Below are 24,255 nucleotides of genomic sequence, written 5' to 3'. Positions count from 1 at the left end.
ACCAGCCATGTCCATGCACTGAGGACCAACTGCTCAGGGCTTGGAACCACCAGCATCAAACCCAACCCAAGGAAGGACTGTGCCATATCCCAGGGTGAGCTGTGAGCGTACCCAGCCTGGACATGGCACATCCATGTGCACATACAGCAGATGGGGAGATGGAAGCACAACCTAAGGGACAGCAGGAGGCTGCCATGTGCTGTTCTTTGGGAAAAGGGATTTAAATGAGGATTATTGGTGCCATTTGGAGTCCAGTCCCAGCCCCTATTCGAGCCCAGCGCACGATCTGCCCCGTCACGGCCCCGCCCCCCAAAGCATGACTCAGCACTGCCGTCATCGGGGACGTCATCGGGGGTGGCCGGGAGGGTGGGAGCGTGACTCAGCAGGCGGCGCCGGGCTGACTCAGCGGCAGCATATATAGGGCGGCAGCATGTATAGGGGCGGTCCTGCATCGCACCGTACCGTGTTGTACCGACATGGAGTTGCCGTGGCTGGGCCGGCACTGCTCGGAGCGGGTCTGCAGGCAGCTCGGTAAGGAGCCATGGGGAGGAGGGTGGGGATGGTGTGTGTTAGAAGGGGCTGTGCTGCAGCTGCAGGGTGCTCCTGTATCCCTAGAGGATGATTCCTGGGTGTCCTTCTGGTCAGCCAGGCTCTGTTGGGGTGTGTTGGCTTCTTATGGAGCATCTTAAATAGGAAGAGTAGCTGAGGGCACAGTATTTTGTTCTGAGGGGTTGTTAATGAGCTTATGGAACTTCTGCCTTTTAACAGACGGCTTCTGCTCTGGGTTCTGGCTTTGTATTTCAGCCTGTTTTATGACTAATGCCTTGCTAAAAGCTTCCTGAGCTACATACAGCTTGTGCTGGGTCTTCCTGCCAGCATCAGGCTGTCACTTATTTGTCACTGCTTGTAGGGAATGGCAAAATCCAGATATCAATAGGGAGGATGTGGGCAAAAGCAGTGCCCTGCTTTGTGCTGTGCCTCCAGCACTTCCATGTAAAGCATTTAGCTCTGCTCTATGAGAATCTGTTTGTCTTTTTTTTCCCCCCCTTCTCTCAGATTTCCTTCCTCTGAAATGTGATGCGTGTGGGGAGCTCTTCTGTAAGGACCACATCCGCTATGATGACCACAGGTGTAACTCTGCCTACAAGAAAGTAAGTTCCTATATGTGAGTTGGCAAGTGCTGCTGTAGGGTCACTGAGTCATGCAGGAAGGCTGCTCTGAGACTATGAAAGCAGGTGGAAGAACCATGAGATAGCATGATGATGCAGCAGAATCCCAGCTGTGTTGAGACACAGCCTTTGTAAGCTTGTTACTGTTAGACTGCCATTCTTCTCACTTGTTTTGCCTCTTTACAAAGATACCTGATGCTCCTCCCAGTCGTGTAGTGTGGCCTAAGACTTACTGCAGAAGAAATAAGTTGAGGGAGAGAGCTGATTTCTGGCCTGTACTTGAGCACTGTGCAGTGTTCATAAACTCACTTTAAATATGATTCTGTTGAATGTGCTGCTACAAACTCATCTGGCAAAGCAGTTCTGGCCTTTTGGATGCAGATTTACAACTGCCTTCCTAAAAATCCTCTTTAGGAAGATTCATGAATAGAATGTAATGTCCTTATGAATATGCTTTCCATCACCCATGGGTAAGAAAGGGAAGGACAGAGCAATAAGTGTCAGGCTTCTAACTGGTGTGGTGTGATCTCAGAATGTGCAGGTTCCAGTGTGTCCACTCTGTAATGCACCCATCCCTGTACAGAAGGGTGAAGTACCAGATGTTGTGGTTGGAGCCCACATGGATAAGGACTGTAAATACAATCCAGCACAGCAAAAGGTATGAGAACTGCTATTGGAATCTAAGCCTGCTAAATGCTTGTCAAGCTTGGTCTTCTGACAGCAAAACATGTAGGAGTTTGCTGTTCAATCTCTGTTTTAAGGGCACTCGGCATTCATGTTTAAGCATGTTATTACTTGGGAAGCTGGTGGCAGGAAGGAAACAATCATTGCTAACTTGTCTTGTGTTATCTAGATCTTCACAAACAAGTGCTTAAAGCCCGGCTGCAAAAGGAAAGAGATGATGAAAGTAGTTTGTGAGCAGTGTGGTGGTAACTTCTGCATAAAGCATCGGCATCCTCTGGATCATGACTGTAAAGCAAGCGGCCATCCCATCTCCAAGGCTGGGTAAGCTGTAGCTGTGGTACTTGGAGCTCAAGATGAAGCTTCAGGGCTTGGTGGGGGGTAAGGATAAATAATGTTGACCTTTGGTCACTTGAGTTAAACAGCCCTTTGTTCCTTTTTGAATCTTGGTTATATTTCCTTGAAGTCTGAGCCAAAGAAAAGAAGCTTCTTCTCACATAACTTCCTAAAACTCTAAGTTTGCTTAATTTGACAGCATGACTTTTCATTTTAAAGCCCTGAGAGCAGGTTCTGGCCAACTGAAGTGGTTTGGGCTCTTGGTCTAAATACTAGGATCCTAAAGGTTTGCACAGAACCTTGTAACCAGGAATAAAATCAATAGCTTACTGACCTAATGTGAAACTTAAAACGTGTCTCTTGCAGGCAGACAACACAACCTTGTTCTGTGCAGTAGGAGTGTAAAATTTGCATGGCAGATGATTAAGCTGGATGGAAGAGTGAGCTTATTAAAGGTGTGTTTAAGTGGTGCTGAGCCTGGCTGTATTTCTTTGTAGATATGCAGCTCTGATGCGAGCCTCTCAAACAGCCTTCAAGTCAACAGGAGCAATTGCAGTGCCATCTAACGGGAACCTTCAGCACAACAGGTATAAGCTGTGGAATGAGGAAGAGATGAGGTTTATAAAATACTCTTATGCCAACGCAGCATCGAGTTCTGCTGTCATACATTGAACTGCTAGTTGCCCTTTGATCAGTACTGGGAATGCAGTAGGATTCTGATAGTGCGAGTGAATGTTCCTCCATGCTGCAGCCATTAAAATGGTTATGTGGATGCATTAGGACGCAGAACTGCTCATTGGGCCAGCAGGTTGTCTCCCACTGAGGCTTTTGGTTCAGTTTTGGGTAACTGTGGCTTCATCATAATACTGAAAAACACAGCAGGTCTCTAAGTGAGTGGCCTGAGGCCTCCCTTGCTATGGTGTGCATCTCCTTGTGACTGCAGGCATTAATGGTGTGGCTCTTACAGTGTGTTCTTATGTGTGTTTTCTTATATCTTTCAGGTGCAGATGATAGAAGCTCTTTGCATCTGGATCGAACCTTTATCTGCTTTTAAGTTAATCTCGTCTTGAAGCTCTTTAACACTTTTCTATATGAGTAATTTATTATTTTTGTATAATCTCTGAGCCTTTCAATAAACCATCCCCCTTTGTGATGGCTTTGATTCTTTCACATTACAGCTTTTATTCTAAGAAAAATACTCAGTGGTAGTAAGAGAGCTAAAATGAAGTTGAAACACAGCCAGCTTTGTTTAGGTCAAGCAAGGCTAAACTGAGTATCTCTTAAGATGGAAGTCTGAAATGCAAGCTGCTGTTGTAGCTCTCAGTCCTTTTAGAAATCAATTGGCAAACAATGCAGCATTCTGCTTGACAAGCAGCATCTCTCAGTATGAAGCTCACATTCTATAATGTCTCTCGGTTTCTGGATGATGTTTGGAGTAGTTGATTTATAAAGCTATATTCAGTTTTCCTGGGCCCTCCCTAAGCAATTCTCTGAAAGGATAGTGCTCACAGAGGCATGCACAGCATAATTTGTCATAATTTATCGCCCCCTAGGTAGGGATGTAGGATGCTATGGGTGTTTCCTTGTGGATGGGACAAAAAGGAAAGCAAAATAGCTATTCACTGTTTCTTGTTGCAGATAGTGAGTCTGAAACGCAGCATTGTCTAAGCAGTTTGCTCTTGTCGTTCTTCCTGAAAGGCTTAAACAAACACATAACAGATATGTGACATCTATTATCTTCATCAGCTGTATCACCTAAAGGCTCTGCTCTTTAAACTGCAAGAGCCATCCAGCTGCTTAGCTTGGGGCCCGAAGTATTGCAGCTTGATGAGATGGAAATGTGCTGTTAATGAACAGTGCTAATTCCCCAGCTGCCATCTAAGTAGACCTCTCATCCAACTAATTGTGAGGACAAATGCCGCAGCTCACTGAATGATGTCAGGGGGTTAAGACCTCAATTTCATGTGTCATTGGAGCTATTCCTCTGCACTCTGGGGCTGGTGGGCTGGAGTTTAGGACTAACAGAAGGGTAATTGCAGTCCCTCAAATCACCTGCAGCTCTGAGCTTCCAATGCTGTTCTGATGAGGTTGGGGGGGGGGTGGGGGGTGGGGATAATGTGGCATAAAATGCTGCTTTCTTGACCTGGGAGAATTTAGCTTTGATAATTCAGCAGGAGATGAGAGCACAACCACAGTTAATGAAGATACATTCAACCTTGGGGTCTGCCTTGTTTGTGTGGAGGTTATGGTGTGCTTCTCTCTCTTTGGAAGCATCTATGGTTCCCTATGGGAACCCTACCTTAAGGTGTGAATGTTGTGTGTGTCTTTATGGTTCCCCATAGGAAAGATGAATACCTGGCCACGTTGTATTGCCATGAAGGCTTTTTGTTAGAGGGCAATGAGTGCAATACCGCACTGAACCACACGGTGACGCAAACAGGACGCGGAATAAAAGCTGAATCATGGAGCCCTGTTGTTCCATAGCCCATCTCCCTGCCCTGCCCTGGGTACTGCGTAGGATCTAGGTGGTTTCCAAACATGGCGGCCATCACCATGGCAACGGCGGGCGGGGCGAGCTCCATGCCCCCCCACGTGGAACAGATCGGCGCAGAGAAATGACGTCACGCTACCCTCCGCCAGCCGGCCCGGTTCCCAGCATGCATACCCTAAGTAGGCTTCCTATTGGTCGCTCTCATGATTGACACGTCTAGAACCAACCAAATGTGCGTATTCTATCCCCGCAGCCAATGGGAGGGAAGGGGCGGGCTGCGGCGCCAAGCGTGAGGCTGAGTTGAATGTGCGGAGGAGGCGGGACGGTGGCGGCGTGCGGGGATGGTCCGTGCCCACCTGAGGCCTATGGAGGTAATAAGAGATGGGCCTTTGCTTTACGTGAACTGCTGTGTAAGGAGGCAGTAAAAACCTCATGGGATATTGGTGGGAAGGTTCAGCTTTTACTGCCATCCCACCAGCATCCATGTCTGACATTGAGGGCCGGTATAACAAAAATAGGAGGCATTACTTTCGGAGCATGGCATTGCCACTTGTGCTGCCGACCTGCCACCCAGGTTCATTGAAGTTCAATGCAATGAACTAAGATAAATTAAGAATGAATAAAGATATAATTCTTCTACTCACATAGACTCCATGTAGGAGGTTTGTCCATCAAACAACCCAAAATTGGGAGTTGTGATGGCGCTGTGATGGTTGGTAATTACATGATGTTCCATTTCAGAATGGCAAAGAAAAATACACAGAGCAAAGAAATGAAAGAAGAGAAAAGAAAACAGCGAAAACAACGAGTGACCCATAAGGGAGAGCAGGAGTCAGAAACGGAACCAGAGAAAAAGAAACCAAGTCTCCAGGTGGGTCATGTTGGTTTTCACTGTTTAATTCAGTACAATGTGGATAGGTCGGTCCATAGTCTGAGATTGCCATGTGATTCAGTTGCAATGGGCCCTTGAATGCCTGGAGTGAAAGTGAAAGAGGAGATAAATGAATCAAACATCTTGGGCTGCATCTGATTTATGTTGTGTAGTTGTAGCAGTCAGAGTCTGCTCTGAATGCTTTTATGAAGGACGAAGGATGAGTGAGAGCATGTGGGTGGAAGGGGAACCCAGTGGCTCTGACCAGCTGTCATATGGCAGTGGTAGCGTAGCTGAAGCCTTCATGTGATTCTGAGTGGTTGGAAAAGCATGAAAGATTTTTTGTCATGGAAATCCTGTTGGTGTTTGTACAGAATGTGGAATGGCCAGAAGGTGTCAGCAGACTCTCTGTGTAATGGAATACTTGATCAATTGATCTGATGATAACTACACTAACAATGCTGAGATGTGAAGTGGAAACTGAAGGGTTTCTCTGTTTTTTCTGATGGAAATGGTATGGAAACAAGGTGACTTTGGTTACTGCAAGTGTTTAATGTAGGATGTGGATCAAGGGAACAAAAGTGGTTTGATGATATAACAAGGCAGAAAACAAAAGGTGAAGTTGTTTTACTTAGGGATTGTCAGGGTGATGATAAGCCATGGTCTTACAGAACACTGTTGTGTTTCCTGGCCTAATATAAATGTGAATGCTATGTGCCCCTGTCATTAACCATGAGATGCATGATGCAATAGAGATCATAACTAGAATATAGCACTGCTCATTTTATTATTGTACTTTACCTAAGCTTATTGGCAGTACTTCTTCCTGAGAGCTTTTGCATATACAAATGTCTGCATTTGTTGTGAATGATGAGAAAAGCCAACTTCTGGGCAGTAGCTGTTTGGAGGTCTGTAAATACTTGTGGTTTTAACACGGCAGGAATGTGCTGAAGTAAGGAAAGAAGAGTGCACCTTTGTCTGTGTCAGAGGGAAATGGAAAGTCTCTTATTTGTAGCTTCATAAAAGGAAATGTTTCTCCTTCCCTTTCTGTGTTGCGTGTTATAGACTTCAGGTTCATAGTGATGTAACTCAATTTGTGTGACAATAATTTCCCAGGGGAAGAAGTGTGAAATGGAAAGTCAAAGTTAAAATGTCGTTGTCTGCTCCTTTTTGGACCATCTGATGTCACTCTATAAGCTCGTAGAAGCCCTGGATCAGATCTTGTTGTCCTTACAGGCTGTAGGACAGTGAAAGAGAGAGCAAATGTGAAATGGAAAGCAGGCTCCTTTGTGCTATTAGGGAACATGGCTAGGCACAGTGTTCTTAGGACTATAAATGTTGGTGTCAGTGGGTGGCTTAAACATGTATCTGGTGTTAGTTTTAGGGAATACCATATAAGGTCTATGGGAAGCCATTTTTTGGCATCAGCTTTATAAACTTATAACTGTTGATAGTAGGAAAGTGTAAGTCAGTAGACCACATTTTTTTGTTTGAAATGGCTGGTGAGGATGAAAAAACATCAGGCAGACCTGAAGCAATTTTGCTGCAGAAGTGGTCAATGAGTGTCAGCTGTATTCCACTTTGTTGCTCATTTCTGCTCCCAGCTTAGCGTGAAATACACAGTTAAGTCACAGTGGAGTTGTGCTTTCAAATGCTGTTGGCAATCAGACCTTGTCAGTGTGCAAGATGGAGCTGAAAACAAGGTACATTTGCTGTGCATGTACAGGAAGGGGAGAAGGAGCTCTCGAGAGAAGAAAGCTGCAGAGTGGTGGCCTCTGGTAGCTGGATGGAACTGCTACTTTAAAGTAGGCTTAACATCTGATAGACCTGCAGAAATTGCTGAAGTGTGACAGCTGGATGCTGGTCAGCTACGATGGATTTCTAATGCAGGAACTGAAGTAAAGAGAACTTTTTTGGTGTTCTTAATGCAGGAACTGGTAGTTTCCAGTTCCTGCTAAAGAGTTTCATGTGATGGAAATAGATCAGAAGGCAGCAGCACGGTGCGCTGCTTGTGGTGAAGGGGTTTTCACTGGGTCATTAAGTCACTTTTCTCTCCCATGATTTACTTCTTTTTTCCCTATTCTGTTACAGCACTTTCAGTCTGCAAAGTGGGAAATGTAAATCTCTATTGGATTTTGTTAGAGAGCTGCAGGCAGGGATGTTGAAATCAGTCTTAAGTGACCGAATTTAGTACCCATTGATCATCCCTTCATGGAAGTTATTTCACAGATTCTCAGCAGCCTGAGATGAAAGCATTTTCCCTTGGAACAGCTTGACCTTTTTGGAGTCATCTTGATGTCTTATTGATCTCCATCTTCTCAGTTTCTTTTCTTTACGTTAAATAGCAGTGAGTGATTCGGATACAACAGGACCTGAATGAGCTCAGAACCACGTGGCTCTGCGTGACAAATTCGAGTGGTGCTGAGCAATGCAAGCTTTTAGATTGGATTTACCTTGCGTAGTTCTTACTGTTTTTCTTGACATCTGTTTTATTGAGCAACTTGGCAGTAAAACCCACGTGTTTTTAACATTGATTTTTAAAGTGCCTGGGCATTAGTTTCAGTGTTTTTAATGATTTTCTAGCTTACCAACACGGTCTTACGTTAAACTGTGCTATAATTGGAGATTATTCTTTATATTGTCACATAATATAGGCATAAAGAAAAGAAATCTGAAGTACGCCTTCTGGACTGGTGGTCTGGAGTTAAACACTGGCTTCTTAAAGGAAAACTTTCTGATGGGCCTTGTCTGTGACAAATGAGTTTTGTCTCGGTTCCATGGCAAGAATATTTATGGTATTGTTATCTGTCATGTTGAAGTAACAGAAGTGTTGGAAGTGCTTGTTTGCAGTCACTCATGCTTTGCTTCTGCTTATGTATGTCTTCACCCTTCAGGCTGCCTCAGTGCCATGGAAGCTTACTGAAAGGCAGAACTGATGCTTAGTGTTGTAGGCAAAGAACATCGTGCAGTGTTGGCTTTGGTTGTGAAGGCTATTGGAGTTCTGCTGAGAGCGACCTCCCTGTACCCAAGGATCTCTTAACCCTGGGATGCAAGGGCTGCATCCTGTTCCCCCAGTGCTGATCTCAGAGCTGCAGGCGTTCTGCATTAAGAAAGAAATCCTTCCAGAGTTGAACATCTATTAAGCAAGAGACACAAAATTGATAATCCATAGAAAACAACGTTAATTTCCTCTTCCTTCCCAATTTAGCCTAGCAAATGTTGTAACTTCAAGGAAAATTGAGTAAGAGCCAGTCAGGTCATTATAAATCAAATCCAGTTGTTTGTGGTTGAGGGGTATTTTGGGTAATGCTCATGTAGCACGAGCCCTCTTCTGTTCCTTGTCATCTTCAGCAGCGCTGCTGGTTGGAGGGAGGAGGAATCAACGTTTCCTCCAGATAAAGGCAAAATCAGTGGGAAAGGAATTTAATTTTTGAGATTCCATCCAGGCAGTACAAACAATGGCAAATAAACAAGTAGCTTGGAGCGTTTCTTTAATCACAGGGCTGCTGTGCAGGTGCCCAAACAGTGAGCTCTGTTTGCTAAATGGAAAATGGCAAATTTAGTAGGGAAAGTGTTTTTTTCTCTTCAGCCTTTTGGGGATTGCGATAAAGGCCATCGAGGAGTTATTAAGCTCATCCTGCAGCAAAGCCAACCACCAAAAGTGATTGTTTTGTGTATAATAGTGGAACCCCGAACCCACAAAGCACAGCGTTTCATCTATGGAGGTGAACATTGTGGTGTGAGCTGTGCTGGAATACTTAGGAGTGATGCTTCGATATGATCTCTAATGCTGCTTGTAATCAGGTGGATGGGGGAGTAATGTGAATGGTTAATAAATGCAAACCAGACCTTTGTGGCTTAAGATCTATCAAGCAGATACTGTAAAGCTCTCACTGGGAAGTGTATTTCTTTCTTTGGCAGCCCACTAATTCATACTAAAGGCTGTTCTTTGAATAACGAGCTGCGGATGGTTTGCAAACAGAGTCTATGAGTCCTGTCTTGTTACTTTGATTTATTTATTGATTTACTTTGAATGATGTGAAACCCTTCCTGTAACCACCAGTATCAGCTGTATTTTCTACCCTGAGCTGTGTTGTGAAGTTGCACCACTTAGTGTGTCCTCCTGCATTTGTACAGCTTTGTTTTACTAACTTAATCCTGCGTGCTGTGCTTAATGTTATCCATGTAGTAATTTCTAATATTTGTTTAGAGAATTGGTCTTCCATATTGGAGGAAATAAAAGGAAAATAAATTGCTAGAGAATTCATTTTATTGAGCTAAACCTCCTCAATTAAGAATCTTGCAGTGTTTTTTGGCCACGTAGTTTGCATTTCTGACATGGAAATAGAGTTCTGTGTGTGTTATGAAGATGACATAGTCTTTCATCCCTGCCTCCATGCAGGGGTACACCAGCAGTTGGTTTGTTGGAAGGGATATCTTTAGTGAATTAACCTCTCTCCTGGTGAAAAGGAGGGTTAGATAGCTCCTCCTCAACACAAAGTTCAGTGTCAGTAGGGATGTTATTCAACTTCCATTAGCCTGCTGGGCTTGGACAGTCTGCATTAAAAACATCGGGCCCGTTTCTCTTTCCTTTGGCCTACCTTTCTGCTGGTTGCCTTGCCCCAAGGCCTGCTGGCCCTGGACTGCTGCTCCACAGGACAGCCCAGTGATTGCTGAAAGCATTTACCAAACTGGGACCCCATTTGTGACTCGCTGTGTGGGATCCTACGTGTTTTGTCTGCTTTCTTAATATCTATGTGATATTATTCAAATTAGGGGAAAGGGGATGAAAAAACAAACGGAGAGGGCAGCGGCTTATGGGACAGAGCTCTTTGTTTCCTGCTAACACTTCTTACTCGGAATATTGCTAGAGCTGGTACAAATGATTTGATTGAATTAACCACATATTTATTTATCTATTAAAAGAAGTAACATTTTTTTATTGTCACACCACGTCGTGTTTGTAGGGAATACGAGGCCTTCTGTAAACAAACATGCCTAAGGAGGTACAGAATAATGTCTGAAACACGGATATGCATAGATTAGGCAGAATCATTTCACATTCCTTTGAAAATTATTTTTGTAATGGTACGAGTAGATTTCCCAGGAAAGAGTGTTCACAGCTGGGAAAACAGTTGCTGCTTTGAAGATGGTTTTCCCAGGCGAAAGGCTCACGTCCCCAACTGTGTTTGGGATAAACAGCACTTGGTGCATTTCTGACTTTGGTTTAAAGGAATTGTGTGTTTTTCAGCACATATTAACCAGCAAAAGTTCTGTGCTCACTCTGCCTTAATCTGTATACATTGAAATTCAGCTCCTTGCTTTTCCTCGTACCCAGGAGTTGAAGTGATGGGAGCTTGGTGGTGGAACACAACTGTTCCTGGTTAGCCACGAAGGGGGGAAATTATTTCACCTCTTGGAACAGAGCTGACATTTCCTTTCAGCTCTCGCTCTCTACTCAGTGGTGAGAACTTTCCTTGAGTGTTCTTGCTCAGCTTCCAATATAAATCCTTGCTTTCATGACTTAGCTGTGCATATTTGCAGGAAACTGGAGCTCAGCACAGGGTTCCCACTGATGGCCAAAGCTGCTGGGGATGCTGAGAATCACTGAGGGGGCAGGTGATACTGGGTGTAATGCCACCCAGCTCCGCTCAAGTGAGGATGCTGCTGGTGTGCTTTTGTTTTCTCATTCTCTATTTCTGGTCCTAGTTCATTACAGAGGCATCATGAATGACAGCTGCTAGAAAAGGCCCCAGTTACTTAATATAAAAATTAGGTCCAAACACTCTTATTTACTTATAAGCATCTTATCTCTTATCACTACCTATAAGTAAATAAGTAGTAGCAAAAATGCCCTCTGCATTTAGAGGCAATATTGAAAGCCACGTGAAATAGTGGTGTATGCTTATATATGTTAATTGATAAATCACAGATAAAATGGCTCTTGTGTGTTAGATCAAAGCCATGTAGATGAATAAATTCTCATACATCCAACAAGTAATTAGAACAGAAAATTGATCTTTGGACTTACAGAAGCTGCATGAAGTGCTGTGTGTACTAGCATGAAGGTATTTGATGGGAGAGCCTCCTTCCTAAAGAACCAGACCCTGTCTTTGAATGCATTTCCCTACTCCTAATCGAATCCCACTAGAGTTCTGTAGGACACGAAGCAGATGATCATCATCATAGAATGTTTTATTGAATTTTCAGCATTATTTTAATAATTTGCATCTGTAAGGCAGGCTTTGCAAACAGCATACGTACACATGGGGAGATGGAGAGCTCTGCCTCTACACCCTTTCTAAAGCACATCAGAACCATTCAGACAGTGTGCCAAAGAGTTAGAGTTGCATCACTAAGAATGGAGCATAGAGTTTATATGAAAGCATGGAGGGAAGATGTGTGTTTTTAATAACTGTCGTTCTATTCTACCTTCACATTTTGACATAGCTAATAATAAATCTAAGCAATTTGTATTTTATGTTCTGTTGTTCATACAATAAATAGCACTTTCTGTCCAAGAAAGGCCTTACCCTGTAGCAGGGAAGGTTGAGAGGATCAGCTATCTCATGGGGACCAGGGACAGGATTGCCAAGGATGCTCACACAGCCCGTGCTGTGGGCTGAGCATGTGTTTAGCTCCTGTGCCATCTGCTGTCAGTGTCAGCAGCTCCTGGTCAGCAAATCTGCACTTATGATCCATGGCACCTCTGCAGTGCCACGTGTCAGCACCTCTTCTGCACCACGATAAGGAAATAGCACGTTGCTTGTCTTGCTGTTCTAAGAGTGTTCAGATTGTAATGATATCAGAAGTAATTCTTTTGAATTCAAGTCTTTGAAAGCCAAGAGAACTTCTAAATGACCTTCTTGCGGGTATTGCTGTCTGCATCTCATTTCTGTCTCATTGCCCAGCCCACAGATTGATTTTTGGAGCATGCGACAACACTGAGAGAGCTCTTTCTTGGGTTTCTCCCCACTTGCACTTGTAACTGAATAGTGGCACACAAGAGTTAAATAGTTGCTGTAGTCAGGTAAGGCTATTTCTCTTCAGCTCTGAATGGAAGAGAATGAATAGAAGAAAATCTCATTTGCCATTATATTTCTGTTTCTATTGAGAGAATATGCAGTAACGGAAATGTTGCTGTGGTTGAGGCAGAAGGCATCCATCTTTGCTGCTATTAGACAGCCAGTGAACTCCTGTCAGAACAGCCTTCATGCCATTGCTAAGGATAATGTAACAGTATCCCAGTATTTTTCCCATTTCTCTATTATGTCTTTGTTACAGAGTATTTCTGAAGTCCTTCCAGAAAACGTATGTTGTGCAGTTTGGAAAGATTTTAAGCCTTTGGAATGATTTTGCTTGCAGGTCAAGCATGGGGATTTCTAAACAAAGTCATTGCTTACCCTGCTGCACTACATCTTTACGTAGGGTATGTGCATTTAAAAAAGCAGGGTTGGGGTTTTGTTCTTTTAATAATGAATAACTCAGTAGTTTGTGAACTCAGAACGTGCAGATTTCTATGTATATTTGTAGAAGACAGAGTTTGAGTGATTTGGAAAAACAGGTTGAAAACTTGGCTTGGTTTTATCACTGGAGTTAAACGACTTTGAATCCTTCCTAAACACACAGACTTGATGAGGCTGAGACAAGCATCTCTAAATCAGTTGCAGTGGAATGAACTGTATGATGTAAATAACCGAGGCAGCACGCGAGATGCTGAGTGAAAGGCAGTGAGCTGATCCTGCAGGGCCTGAGGTCCTGAGAAGGCATTGCTTTCTTGCTGTCAGCTTGGGTGGCTGGCTCAGCCTGCAGCTGTTCCTTCTTAGCTCCTGGATGTGTCCCACTGCTGTGTGATGGAATGGAAGCCTAAAAGGAAGCTAAAAGGCAAGGGCTAAAACTGCCATGTATTGTATGTCAATGGAGAATAAATAGTTTGGAAAATACCATTTTTCCAGTGGTAGGGAAGGCATCAGAATTGTAAATATGAATGGAGAGTGCTCAGACTTTCAAATCCAGTGTGTCTTACTAAGATGCAGCACATGGCACAGATCACTGTCTATCACTGTACACCTCTCTGCCAACAGAGCTTAAGAGTTTATGGGCAAGGTGGTCTGCAAGCATGTCTTAAAAATGGCTTGTTCCCTATCATATGTTTCTGTAGATTAAACATTAAGAGGGGAAAAAAAAAAGATAAAATACATTTCTGAGGTGGAAATGTTTATTGGAGACACGTTTATTAAACAGAATGTTATAATAATAATAATAATAGCTTAACCTAAACAGTCTGAATGAGAAATGTCTGGCTGGCTGTGTAGCGATGGGCTGCTGTAAGTGTAATTGGTAACACGGGAGTAACCTTGTGTTGCAAAGAGATATTTGGATTAATTGAATTCAACCATGAGTTCAGCTCTGTGCACTTCTTTGTTTGAAAGTCCCAAACATTTGTGTGGTGCTCTGAATGAGTGGGGAAAGGCTTTTGGGTTGGAAGGGAAGGGTGGTATCCCCTCAATTCAAATCACTCTAATTTCCAAGCAAAATCATATAAATTCATTGATTCATCTTCAGGAGTAGCTGTTAACATTCAAACCTGCCCTTTGTGTGTGCATTTGTTTCTCCTGTTTATGTAGGAATAAGTTCAAATGGAATTAAATCACGCTCACGGTTGAATTCTACATGCTTTCACCTTCTGTAAACCACATTTTGACACGTTAAGTAGCAATCCTAACCACTCAGAGTCATCCAGGTAACCTCCTCCCTTTTGCAGTCCTAATGAACAGCTGATAAAGTACAGCAATTGGTGACATGAGGGCAATATAGGAAGAGATGGTATCTTTTCCAGTTGGCAGAAGCGATATTAAAGACAATCATGTTTTAAGATTTCTGCTTTTTGAATTTGCTTCATAGCAGCTGTTCCCTTTTGGAGTGGGTGGGTTGAGCATTTTGGATTCTAGCCTTTGTTTTTTTTGTGGACCAGAAGGGGAAAGGAAGAAACTGTCGTTCTCTGCATCTCATCTGTCCCTCACAGGATCTGGGGTTGTTTGACCCACTGACTTGTGTTCCTTGCCCCATGCATTCATATCATTAATGCTTTACATGAATTAAACTTCATCTTGAGACCAGCTGTCTTTGCTTTTCAAGCCTGCACAGTCACTGTGTGGTAAATCTCAAACTGTTGAAAGGATTCAGTGAAAGCAACTTTATGTGATTAAATTACCCATTAGGGGGAAAAAAACCCACCACCATCACCAACTTCTGTGCAGAGGTGTCATTTTTCACCTAAATGTAGTCATTTCAGGTACAGCTCATAAACCTGAACCGAAATACCAACAGAAAGAACCTCTTCTGGTAGCTCAGGTGTGCAATGTGCTTTTAGACATATAATAGGATGCTGGATAGAGGAATTCTGTTTGGGAAACTGTATTGTTGCGACCCCAAAGAAATTGGTTTATTCATGGAAAGTGCTGGGGTTACCCAAAGCTGATATGCTGTGCTGGGGCTGTGTGCTCACTTGATGGAAATGCATTGCTGGAAGTGTGATCTGTTCCTTCTGTTTGTGCTGTTTGAAGCAGCTGCCTGTCAGAAGGCTGGTTAATGCACACCGGGACAGAGATGGTTGTGGTTGATTCCAATCATGAAAGTAATGAGGGAAAATGGACATATGTATGATTGTATGTATGATTTGCTGCTCTGTGTTGTCGAGCAGCTTCTATGCAGAGAAGGCATGGCAGTGCCTGCATCTTTCAGAGAGAAAATATCATTAGTGCTCTACCAGAAAGATGGGAGTAAGTGGGAATTTCTCCTTAGTTGGTGAGTAACTGTCCCTTGGAAATGGCCAGCATCTGGGCTAACTCCTCTCTGCTGTTCCTATTTCAGTGTTCCAGGAACATCCAGTTAGTCCCAATGCAGTATCATCTTGAGGCCTCTCTGCTAGTAGGTCAAACCTTTTGTGGCTACAATTTCATTAGGAAGCTGAGTATTTAATGAGAAATACGAATGGAATCACCATTTCCTTTGTAGCTTAATACTCTACTCCTTGTTTTAAGCGTCTATGTTTTAGAAATCCTTTAGTGTGCTAATTGGCCCATATGCGACGTTTGAAAATAGGGCACATCATCACATTGACTGGGGTTGTGGTGCTCTGCTTGGTGGAATTAGTTTGTGTATTCCAGAGCTGCAGTGAGTGATGGATTAATGACCTTGTGCATGAATCTCTAGGAACTTTACGGCTTCCTTGGGGGAAGTCCAGCATTAACCTGCACTGAGCATCATCCAGATTTAAAACCCAGCTATTTTCTAGAAGAAATTAGAAGCTGTTTTTTTCCTACCATGTGGTGGTAACGTTTGTTTTCTTAGCGTCATTGATCTTCAAATGAACAGAGCAACCAACGTGCATCTTAAGGTCCCTAAGACCAGTGGTTTCTGGGGTTGGGGTGGACAGGGCACAAAGTGCAGTTCTGACCTGTTCACCTTTACAAAAGTTCTTCTTAAAAAAAGGAAAAAGAAAAGAAAAAAAGAGGCTTTTTCATCTTTATAAACATTTCTTATGGTCTTTTTTTGGAATGTGACTTCCTTAAAGCCACCTGAATGGGTCTGCTAAGTGGAGACAGATCTTATACGACTTTTGTTTGAGTCTGGAGGGAGATGTGGATGCACACATATTGACGTGCTTGCATTTTGACTGAAAGTCCAATTATATCCATCCTGAGAAGTGCTGTCTTGGGAATCCTCAGAAGAGCAATGCATTACGTTTTGCTGCAGTTAAGTTCTTTGAGATGAACCATATAATGACAGATGATTTCAGGTTTGATCAAGCGCTGATATAAGCAGCAGATTAGATTTATGAGACGAGAACTCATCACCATTCTAGATTATATTAAGATCAGAAACAGTTAACTGTGGAAGACATGCTGGAATACAATGAAGATAATACTATATAGTTCTCAAAAGCAAAGTCATTTAACTTAACACGTTCAGGTAAAAATCACTGCTTTCTGCAACTCCACATCAATTTGTTGTAATGATTTTCCCCCACTCTTACTGCAGTTTGGTTATTTAAGTGGAAGTACCTTCTATACACCAGCAAAACAGCATCTCTGATAATCGAGTTAAATCTAGAGTCTTCCTAGCTTGATAAAATTTTCTTCTATTTTATCATTCATGCATGTATTACATAAAATAAAGCTCCTTCAGTGCTCAGCTTTTAATAATCCTGCTCTTAATTAAATAAAATCTGACTATAACATATTCTTCTACATTGAAGTTGTCATAAAAACATTCCGAATATAAACCTTAAATACTCAGTAGAGCCATACAATATATACACAGGCGGGCGTGCTTTTTGCTGTTAGTAGTAAGCATTTTGTTCACTCTTTACACAACTTCACAGTCGGATGTGCTGCACAACAGCCCTAAATCAGACCTCTGATTGCTCATTACTGTCGGGGATGACAGATGTCAAGGCAGTCTGACAGAACCGATGTAACGTGGACATCTTGGTTTTCTGCTCAATGTACAGTCGCAGTTTGTCTCTGAAGGTTTCCCCTAGGAAACTGTAAATTAAAGGGTTCAGACAGCTGTTGGAGAAAGCTGCGAGGTTCACGATGTGTCCCGTTAAAGGGTAGTCGTGTCTGAAGGATGGGCTGCTTGACGAGGTGGGCTCGCTTTTCTTTTGTAGAAGCTGGACGCTAATGAAGACGTTTTCAGGGAGCCAGCAGATAAAGAAAACCAGGACCACGACGAATATCATCCGAAGAGCCTTCTGTCGGCGCAGGCGAAGGCTCCTGTGCTTGTGTGCTTTTATAAGAACTCGAACGATTAATGAGTAACAAAGACCGATGATCACAAAGGGGATGATGAACCCCAGGGTTATTTCTAGCCACTGAATTTCTCTTACATCTGCAAAGCAAAAATAGACCTCTCCGGTGTGTTGTAAGTGCACGGCTGTGAATGGCACTAGTGCTGCAGAAATAGATGCCATCCAGATGAGACCACAGCTCAACCTGGCGTGTTGCATAGTGCGAAACAGGTTGGACCTCATTACTTTTGCCAGTGCTATGTATCTGTCAAAACTCATCCACGTCAGAAAGAAAATGCTGCTGTACATGTTGATCTGAAGGAACAGAGACATGAAGGTGCATATAATAGTGATATCGTAATACTTTTCATCAAGATTAAACACCTCAATGAGAGAATCGGCAACTAAAATGAGATCGGCCACCGCGAGGTTGATGAAGTAAAGGTCTGGGATAGTCATCTTCTCACGAAAGCTTATGTTTACCACCAGAATCAGAATGTTTCCTACAAAACCGATGGGAAAAAGAAATATTGTGTAAAGGCACGACAAGAAAAGCCCAATAATGTATTGTTGGTGTTCTGATTTATCTGCTAATCTAGAAGACAGGCTCTCGTTACACAGATGGGATCCATTGAGGTCAAAAGTTGTGCTGTTACATATAACAGGTGGTACTGAGGCGGAGTAGGTTTCCATGGTTAAAGTATCTGCACAAAAGGTAACGGCACTCACAGTTTGGTTGTAATGCCAAAAAGATGAGATTTTGGGCTGTTTTCAAAGCAGTGGATTGGAAGCATTTTGATTGGAATGGAAGAGAGCCCGCACTTATAAATAGGAAATTCAAATTCTTTAGGAGCCGAATTAATTAGACTTGAAATGGACTGAAATAGAACAGTACAAGAAATACATTTCTTTCTTCCTTTTTTTCTTACAAGACACTATATGCATTGCAGATGGGAGCACTTGCAGTTCCTATATGCCGTAAGACCACGTAGGGATCTTTTTACCGTAATGGTACTTGGATCATTGCAAAGAAAGGTTTTCACCAGCAATTCTCCTTCGTGCAGGTTGGGGGTTGGCAGAGTTCGAGCTCCATTTGTGTTCTGTTAATACTCAGTGCACATCCTTGGACCTGCAATTTGCAAATGGAAAACTGTTAATCTAATACTCCAGCGTTCTGCCATGCACAATATGCTTCCTCTAACTTAAGGCGTGCAGCTGAGGCTGTAGGAAATGTCATGTTGGAATGGATGCACAATGGTTCAGTTAAAAGGATTAAAATGAGTTTGAGATGATATTATATTGTGAGGGTGGATCTGATAAAACGTTGCATACCGTTAGGGATCCAGTATTGGAATACGTGGAGATACTGAAATCAAATGGGAGAATTTGGCCTAATGAAAACAGTCTATAAATATAAAGTTTATATGCATGTGGTGTGTGTGTGTGTATTCAGTTCATCATCGGCTCGTAAGCTTATTAAGTAGGAGAGTCTGTGGCTGAGAAAGCAGCAGGCGAACAGCAGTCGATTCCTGTTGCTTTCAGAGCAAAGGAAAAGCAGACTTTGGAAATGAAGGTAATATAAGCAGCGCATGGATTTACACCAACGTCAGTTTGTTTTTCTTTGCAATTAATTATGCTACATTGATTTCTGGAAGGGAATGGAAATGTTGGTCATCCTATTTGTTTCCTTATGAACACTGAATGCTGTGGACTCAGCAGTGCTGGGAGTTTATTTAAATAAAATGCCAGACAAATTGACAGCACGGAAATGGTAACCCAGGGTAGATCGTGTTAAATGTTGAATATTCTGAATTGCTTTAATCTTCATCCTACCAGCAAAACTGGTAAAATTAGGGCTCAGTTCCACTTGTTAATGATTTCAAGTAGCACTGATGCACAGAAGGAGCAAACCAAGAATGGAGAAGGAGCCTTACAGTATTTGTAGTCAGAAATGCATGTCTCAGTTTGCTCAAATGGATTCATTTTGTTAGAAGTAGCCAGCAGATACTTGAATCAAAAGAGGTTTTACTTCCCAGTGAGAGCTGTAAGTACGCTGTCACTGTTGCTGTGCTTTGAAGCGTTTTCATAAGGTAAATCTCCATGCTAAAATATCCATGTGAAATTACGCGTATTTGAAGAAGGTTTGGTGTTTGTTTCAAGCAGATACCAGTGAGGCACGACCCACTCTTTCATGTAACACCCTTTTATCTTTCAGTAAGGCAGTAAAACGCTGTGAATAAAAGGAAGGTTAAGTTATGAGTCAAAGCAATTGATTCTACATGGCAGCCCTGTGCTCAGGCTTTACTAAAGTCTGAGAGCCCACCGAAACCCAAACTACTGCAAACATTACAGGTAACCACAGACTGTGAAGCACCTTGTTTTACCTTAATTCCATTTTTCCAGAGCTGGTTTTCCTGCAGACAGCAGAAGGCTGCTTCTCGCTCACATACGCACTTAATGGATGCGTCAACTTCCACTGCCGTGCCAGGATAAACTTGCCTTTAGGTGTGCAGAGCTGCAGGGAATGTCACCTGTTGACAGTTCAGCAGTAAGAAAATCATCTCAAAGTCTGTCCTGTTTTAAAACGCCTTAGATAAAGGATAGTTTATGACAGCAAAATGCAGATCTTGCTGCATGTCCTTGGCAATAAAACAAGCTTTATAGATTCCCAGGGTTGTTCTAATTTGTGTTCAGTCGAAGTGCTGCTGAACAGCCTCATAGGGCTGGAATTAACCCTGTTTCTGCTGTTTCTTTTTTGCTGGATCTACTCGCGCAGCTGCTGTCTCTTATTTGTCACTTTTCTGTTGCATACTATTCCTTTTGCCTTCGGCATTTTGCAGGCAGGGCAGCGTATTCAAACCTAGAGCTCAGCTGATCAATTATTAACAGATTTATTTGCAAGTCACAACTGAGCCAATTTTACACACATACGAATCAACGCTTTCTGTTATACAAGATATTCTTAAACCCCCGGGACAGTTTAGAGGAAAATATTTAGATGGAGTGAAATCTAGCAGCTAAGAAAGGTCATTTGCTAAACTACTGTTACAGATCTTCGTTTTCCTACCTGTAAGTCAGTCCTATGTTGTATGTATTTACATTTTCAGGTGTGTGTTGTCATCTTGACGCGTGGTAGAATCGTTCTGTTCAAAGCCCCTCAGATGAAATAAGCTTCTTTTGCAGTGAACGTGGAGCAGCAGCGAGCGTGGAGTCCTGCATTGAAAGCAGCAGTAGTGCAGGTGGAGTTTTGCATTTCATCTGTAGGGGGGAAGAAGTGCTCTGACATTTCAGAAACACCACCTACTGGTGGCTGCAGTTCTCAAGACTGAAAGAAAATGTGTTTTTCTCCTGAAAGAGCAATTGTGTCTTTGCATAATTAACTTTTGATGATGATATTGATCCGCTAACTTACTGTTAAGTGTCATTAATGAAGCCGTACTTCAATGCAATGTTCCATCACTATTTAAAAAATGAATTGGATCTCAGCATTAGGATTCCAAGAAATCAATGTTATTGGCTCAGAAGTGTGAAGTTAGCATGCTGTTTGTGAATGGTTTGGGCATGCATTACTGTTTAGCTGCAGAGAAGGTGCACACAGATGGCATTCTGGAGTCTGCCTGATGGGGTGATGGGAACAGAGGGCCTTAAAGTGCTTTGCTTTGAGAAGTGCATGGCTATGGTTGGGTTGTGGGACTGCAGAAATTGTCATGTTAGAAAGTCTTGTGATACTGGCTTTGAAGGGCTGGGGTTTTTTTTTCTGTTCTAAGAGCAGGATTATAAAGAAGTCTTTCTTGTTGTTTGTCCATCATGTGATTTCACTCTGCTTAGTTCTGTCCTTCAGAACTCACACTGATCCCGTAAGGGCCAGCAGGATCCATGTTTCCTTTTATGCCTAGAGGTGGCTTCTGGGTGTTCATGTTTGTTCTGCTGGGGTCCCGCTCCAGCAATCAGCTGCTCTGTCTGCCCCTGGTTTTCTAGCTGCGAGCATCAGCTGATTTGCTATCAGAATGTATAATGCTGTTATCGGTGCTGATTTTCTTGCTTAAATTTATGACAAGAAATATGTCTTTCTGCCATGCTTCGAGTGTAGGTAGGAAATTTCCTTCTGAAAATGCCCTCAAGTAGCTGTTTTTCCCGCTAGGAGAGCTATGAAGCATAAGAAGAGACCACATCTAATATGATTACATTGTAATTAGTGACTTCTGTGTAAATATTTTATGAGATGGTCATGTGAATTCTCTGAATTTTGTTTCCTAAAACAGATGACAGCATCTCCAGGCTCTTGTTTATGCAATTGGGTTATTGTTACTGATTAATCTATCTTAATCTCACCGTTCAGCATTTCCCTATTGAAAAGGGCCACAAAGTGCTTAAAACAAATTTTAGCAGCTGCTGAATACTGCATTCCCTTTTCCTCCATCATTTGCTGATATCCCATAGGACTTTATAACAAGTGCCTCTGTGATCCGTATTGAACTGAATTGTGGCAGTATTACAGCCCTGCCTGTCGTGCCTTATTGCAACTGCTGCTGAGAACAAGTGTGGAAGCAACTGGTGTGCTTGCCTTCCTGCCATGTCCTGCTGCAGTAATCCAGCCTTTAGTGTTTTTCCTGGCAGCTCTTCTTAAATCTGTAGTAGTCAACTTCTTCTATATATTTCAATAAAATCTAGCACTGTAGTGCTTTGAAGGAACACTAATGTAACTGTGATGTGCTGAGGTGTACCAAGAGGCTTGGAGTTGAGTATAATAGAAGGTTATGTAGGTTAGAAAGCATCAGCACAGGACTAGTGTGCTGCAAAAAGGATGTGATAGGAGAGGAAGTGGGAGGTGAGAAGAGGAGGAAAAAATGCTGCTATAAAATCCAAGTTCTGCAAGTAGATGAAACTCCCCCCCCCCAGAACTGTCTCATCATTCTGTTAGCATGAGCAGCACCTGTGACCTTATCCAGCTACTGGGTAAGGAGCTACACCTCCTGCCTGGAGTACCTCTGTGCTTTGTCCTAACCAGTCACAGGATCATCCTGCAAAGAATCGAGCACAGTTTGGGTTGGAACAAATGATTGTGTTTTGTGCATGCAGAAAACATTGCCTACAGTGTATTTGTTTGTTCAGCCTTTTTAGCTGCCAATAATTCTGAGAATGCATTTTTCTTACTAAAAAAATATATATTTTTAAAGTTCAGCCTTTGCAGGGACAGCACCTGTAGCCGTTTGAGCTATGTTTTGTTTTTCTGATGCTGTATATTGCAGAACGCTTCAAAGAGAGGAGAAACACATCCAAATGTTAGGAAATGGGATCACAGCACAGTGTAAAAGTGAAGGATGATTCATTGTAGAACTTCAGTCTCTCTCCTAATGTGATAAGAATAGAGTTCACAGGGCAGCAGTCCTTTCTGACTCCAGCAGTTGAGTCTGGCAGTCCTTCGTGGGCACTTCAACTCCAGTTGTCCAAATGAAAGGATTTCATAGTTGTCACAAACTGATCCTAAATGAGAGAATAAAGATTACAGCACTATGGAAGCAAAACGCATTCTTTCATACCAGTCACTGAGCGAATCAACTGCTTGTGCAAAGTGTATGGTGTAAAAGTCGCATAGCGTACTTGTTATGGCTAAACTGCTTGAGCTTTCACCCTGCCCAGATCCGCAGCTACCTCAAAGTCAAGACAAACTATGCTGGAGCCCTTTAGGGGTTTGTAAGTTTGAAATTCAAATAGGGGTGTAGCAGCTCAAGTTATGATTCAGCTGTGCAAATCCCGTCTCTCTTTAGCTCGGATGCTGTTTTGCAATGGGACCAGATTGGAGCCAGCTGGTTCAGAAAAGTCTTTAGTCTCTACATGTTCTTTTCCACAGCATGTTACCCATTCAGAAATGCGTGCTTGCACTTCAGCAGCCTGCTCATTTCTCTGAGTTTTTGGAATTGAAGGGTTGTTTTTTTTTTTCAGACAAGCTGGTCTTGAATGTGTGTTACCAGCACAGAAATATTCTTTGAAATTTCCAATATATGGCATTGGTTATTTTTGACAGCGTGCCTACAAAAATATCTGTGCTGTTTCTTCTGGAACGTAGTGCTCAGAATTGGGTGAGGAAGAAAGTGGGCAGCAAAACTGTTGCTGGTATGGATGGAAAAAAGATCAGAGTGGACCAATTTAATTTTATTCTTAAAAAATGCACTTTGATTTATTAATTGCTTAGAAATAAGCACTGTTAATCCAAGCCAAAGCTGCTCTTCTACCTCAAATTTGACTGTTTTATTGTAGCTCTTTTCAACTACTTCTGGCCATTTTCCTCTGCAAGTAGAGTTAGATACCTTCATATTCTAGTTGAATCAGAAGTAGATCTGTAGGATTGCATGTTCATTGTCCTGAATTTTAATGGAAATTCAGTGTAACTTTATCAAGAACGATTTAACAAAACATTTCTGTGTCACTATAAATTATTCTAATGAGAGTTTGGATTTTTGTTTCACATTTCAGCCCCTTCTGTCCCGATTCCTTTTGTTCTCTCCTTTTCAGTTCGTCTTTTTCCTGTTTATAGACATTATGACAGTACAACCAGCTGTGCAGAAAATGCTCTATGTCACCATGCAATAGCTTAGGAAGAGACCAGAGCACAGTGCTTCCCATCACACAGACAGCAGCAGAAGCCGTACCCAGCAGCACTCACAGCTTTGCAGCAGTAGTTTGTTCTTGCTCGTTCCCAAGTGTTGGCTCTGTCAGTAGCTGCCACAGGCTTTATTTCTCTGAGACATTTGGCATGGTTCTGCTTGACCCACACACTGCAGTACTGTCATGCTACATGTACTGAGCCTCCAGGCTCCTGCAGGAGTTTCTGTGTGATTTGCTCACGTCAGACCAGTTCCCAGGACCCAACCAACATTCTCTAACCAGGCCCTGTGTATTTGCTGGCTGGGTT

General features: G+C 42.6%; 3 protein-coding genes across 10 annotated transcripts in view; 2 read left to right on the top strand and 1 right to left on the bottom strand.

Annotated features, from left to right (window-relative positions):
- The first annotated feature begins 376 nt into the window (after nucleotides 1-376).
- On the top strand, nucleotides 377-3,343 carry ZFAND2A (zinc finger AN1-type containing 2A). 6 transcript variants are annotated; one of them, XR_001558371.3, is made up of 6 exons: nucleotides 377-531; nucleotides 1,057-1,151; nucleotides 1,702-1,827; nucleotides 2,023-2,174; nucleotides 2,553-2,641; nucleotides 3,188-3,343. XR_001558371.3 is itself a non-coding variant. In XM_015877014.3 (6 exons), exons 1-6 carry the CDS (start codon nucleotides 477-479, stop codon nucleotides 3,195-3,197), a joined length of 528 nt encoding a protein of 175 aa, XP_015732500.2. In that variant the 5' UTR covers nucleotides 377-476; the 3' UTR covers nucleotides 3,198-3,343. The 6 variants fall into 6 exon arrangements, 2 of the variants coding, with proteins under 2 accessions (XP_015732500.2, XP_085369988.1); XR_014933791.1 differs by having other exon boundaries at nucleotides 2,553-2,773; XM_015877014.3 differs by lacking the exon at nucleotides 2,553-2,641 and adding an exon at nucleotides 2,684-2,773.
- Nucleotides 3,344-4,804: 1,461 nt separating this feature from the next.
- The window catches only part of CHLSN (cholesin), a 91,762-nt gene continuing 72,311 nt past the window's right edge, over nucleotides 4,805-24,255 (top strand). For 2 of the 3 annotated variants that reach the window (XM_085513860.1, XM_015876534.3), the window contains exons 1-2: nucleotides 4,975-5,048; nucleotides 5,419-5,548. In XM_085513860.1, the coding sequence (XP_085369986.1) occupies nucleotides 5,420-5,548 (129 nt within the window). In that variant the 5' untranslated portion in view covers nucleotides 4,975-5,048; nucleotide 5,419. Of the gene's footprint in view, nucleotides 4,910-4,974; nucleotides 5,049-5,418; nucleotides 5,549-24,255 lie in introns of those variants that run through there. The other variant, XM_085513858.1, reaches the window with a different exon arrangement.
- GPER1 (G protein-coupled estrogen receptor 1) lies at nucleotides 13,749-20,625 on the bottom strand. The gene is made up of 3 exons (XM_032447606.2): nucleotides 20,410-20,625; nucleotides 19,727-19,873; nucleotides 13,749-18,471 (listed from the first exon to the last, which is right to left on the bottom strand). The coding sequence occupies exon 3, from the start codon at nucleotides 18,033-18,035 to the stop codon at nucleotides 16,962-16,964; it is 1,074 nt and encodes a 357-aa protein (XP_032303497.2). The 5' UTR covers nucleotides 18,036-18,471; nucleotides 19,727-19,873; nucleotides 20,410-20,625; the 3' UTR covers nucleotides 13,749-16,961.

This window comes from Coturnix japonica, chromosome 13 (assembly GCF_054131305.1).
Source record: "Coturnix japonica strain WE chromosome 13, WE-NBRP24, whole genome shotgun sequence".
NCBI lineage: Eukaryota > Metazoa > Chordata > Aves > Galliformes > Phasianidae > Coturnix > Coturnix japonica.
This window is presented reverse-complemented; position numbering and strand designations above follow the sequence as displayed.

Excerpts from the sequence above, each read along its gene's own strand:
- ZFAND2A (XM_015877014.3), top strand. The coding sequence starts at position 477 with ATGGAGTTGCCGTGGCTGGGCCGGCACTGCTCGGAGCGGGTCTGCAGG. Across the intron at positions 1,152-1,701 it reads GTAACTCTGCCTACAAGAAA|AATGTGCAGGTTCCAGTGTG; the intron begins GTAAGTTCCTAT and ends GTGTGATCTCAG. Across the intron at positions 2,175-2,683 it reads CATCCCATCTCCAAGGCTGG|ATATGCAGCTCTGATGCGAG; the intron begins GTAAGCTGTAGC and ends ATTTCTTTGTAG.
- GPER1 (XM_032447606.2), bottom strand. The coding sequence starts at position 18,035 with ATGGAAACCTACTCCGCCTCAGTACCACCTGTTATATGTAACAGCACA.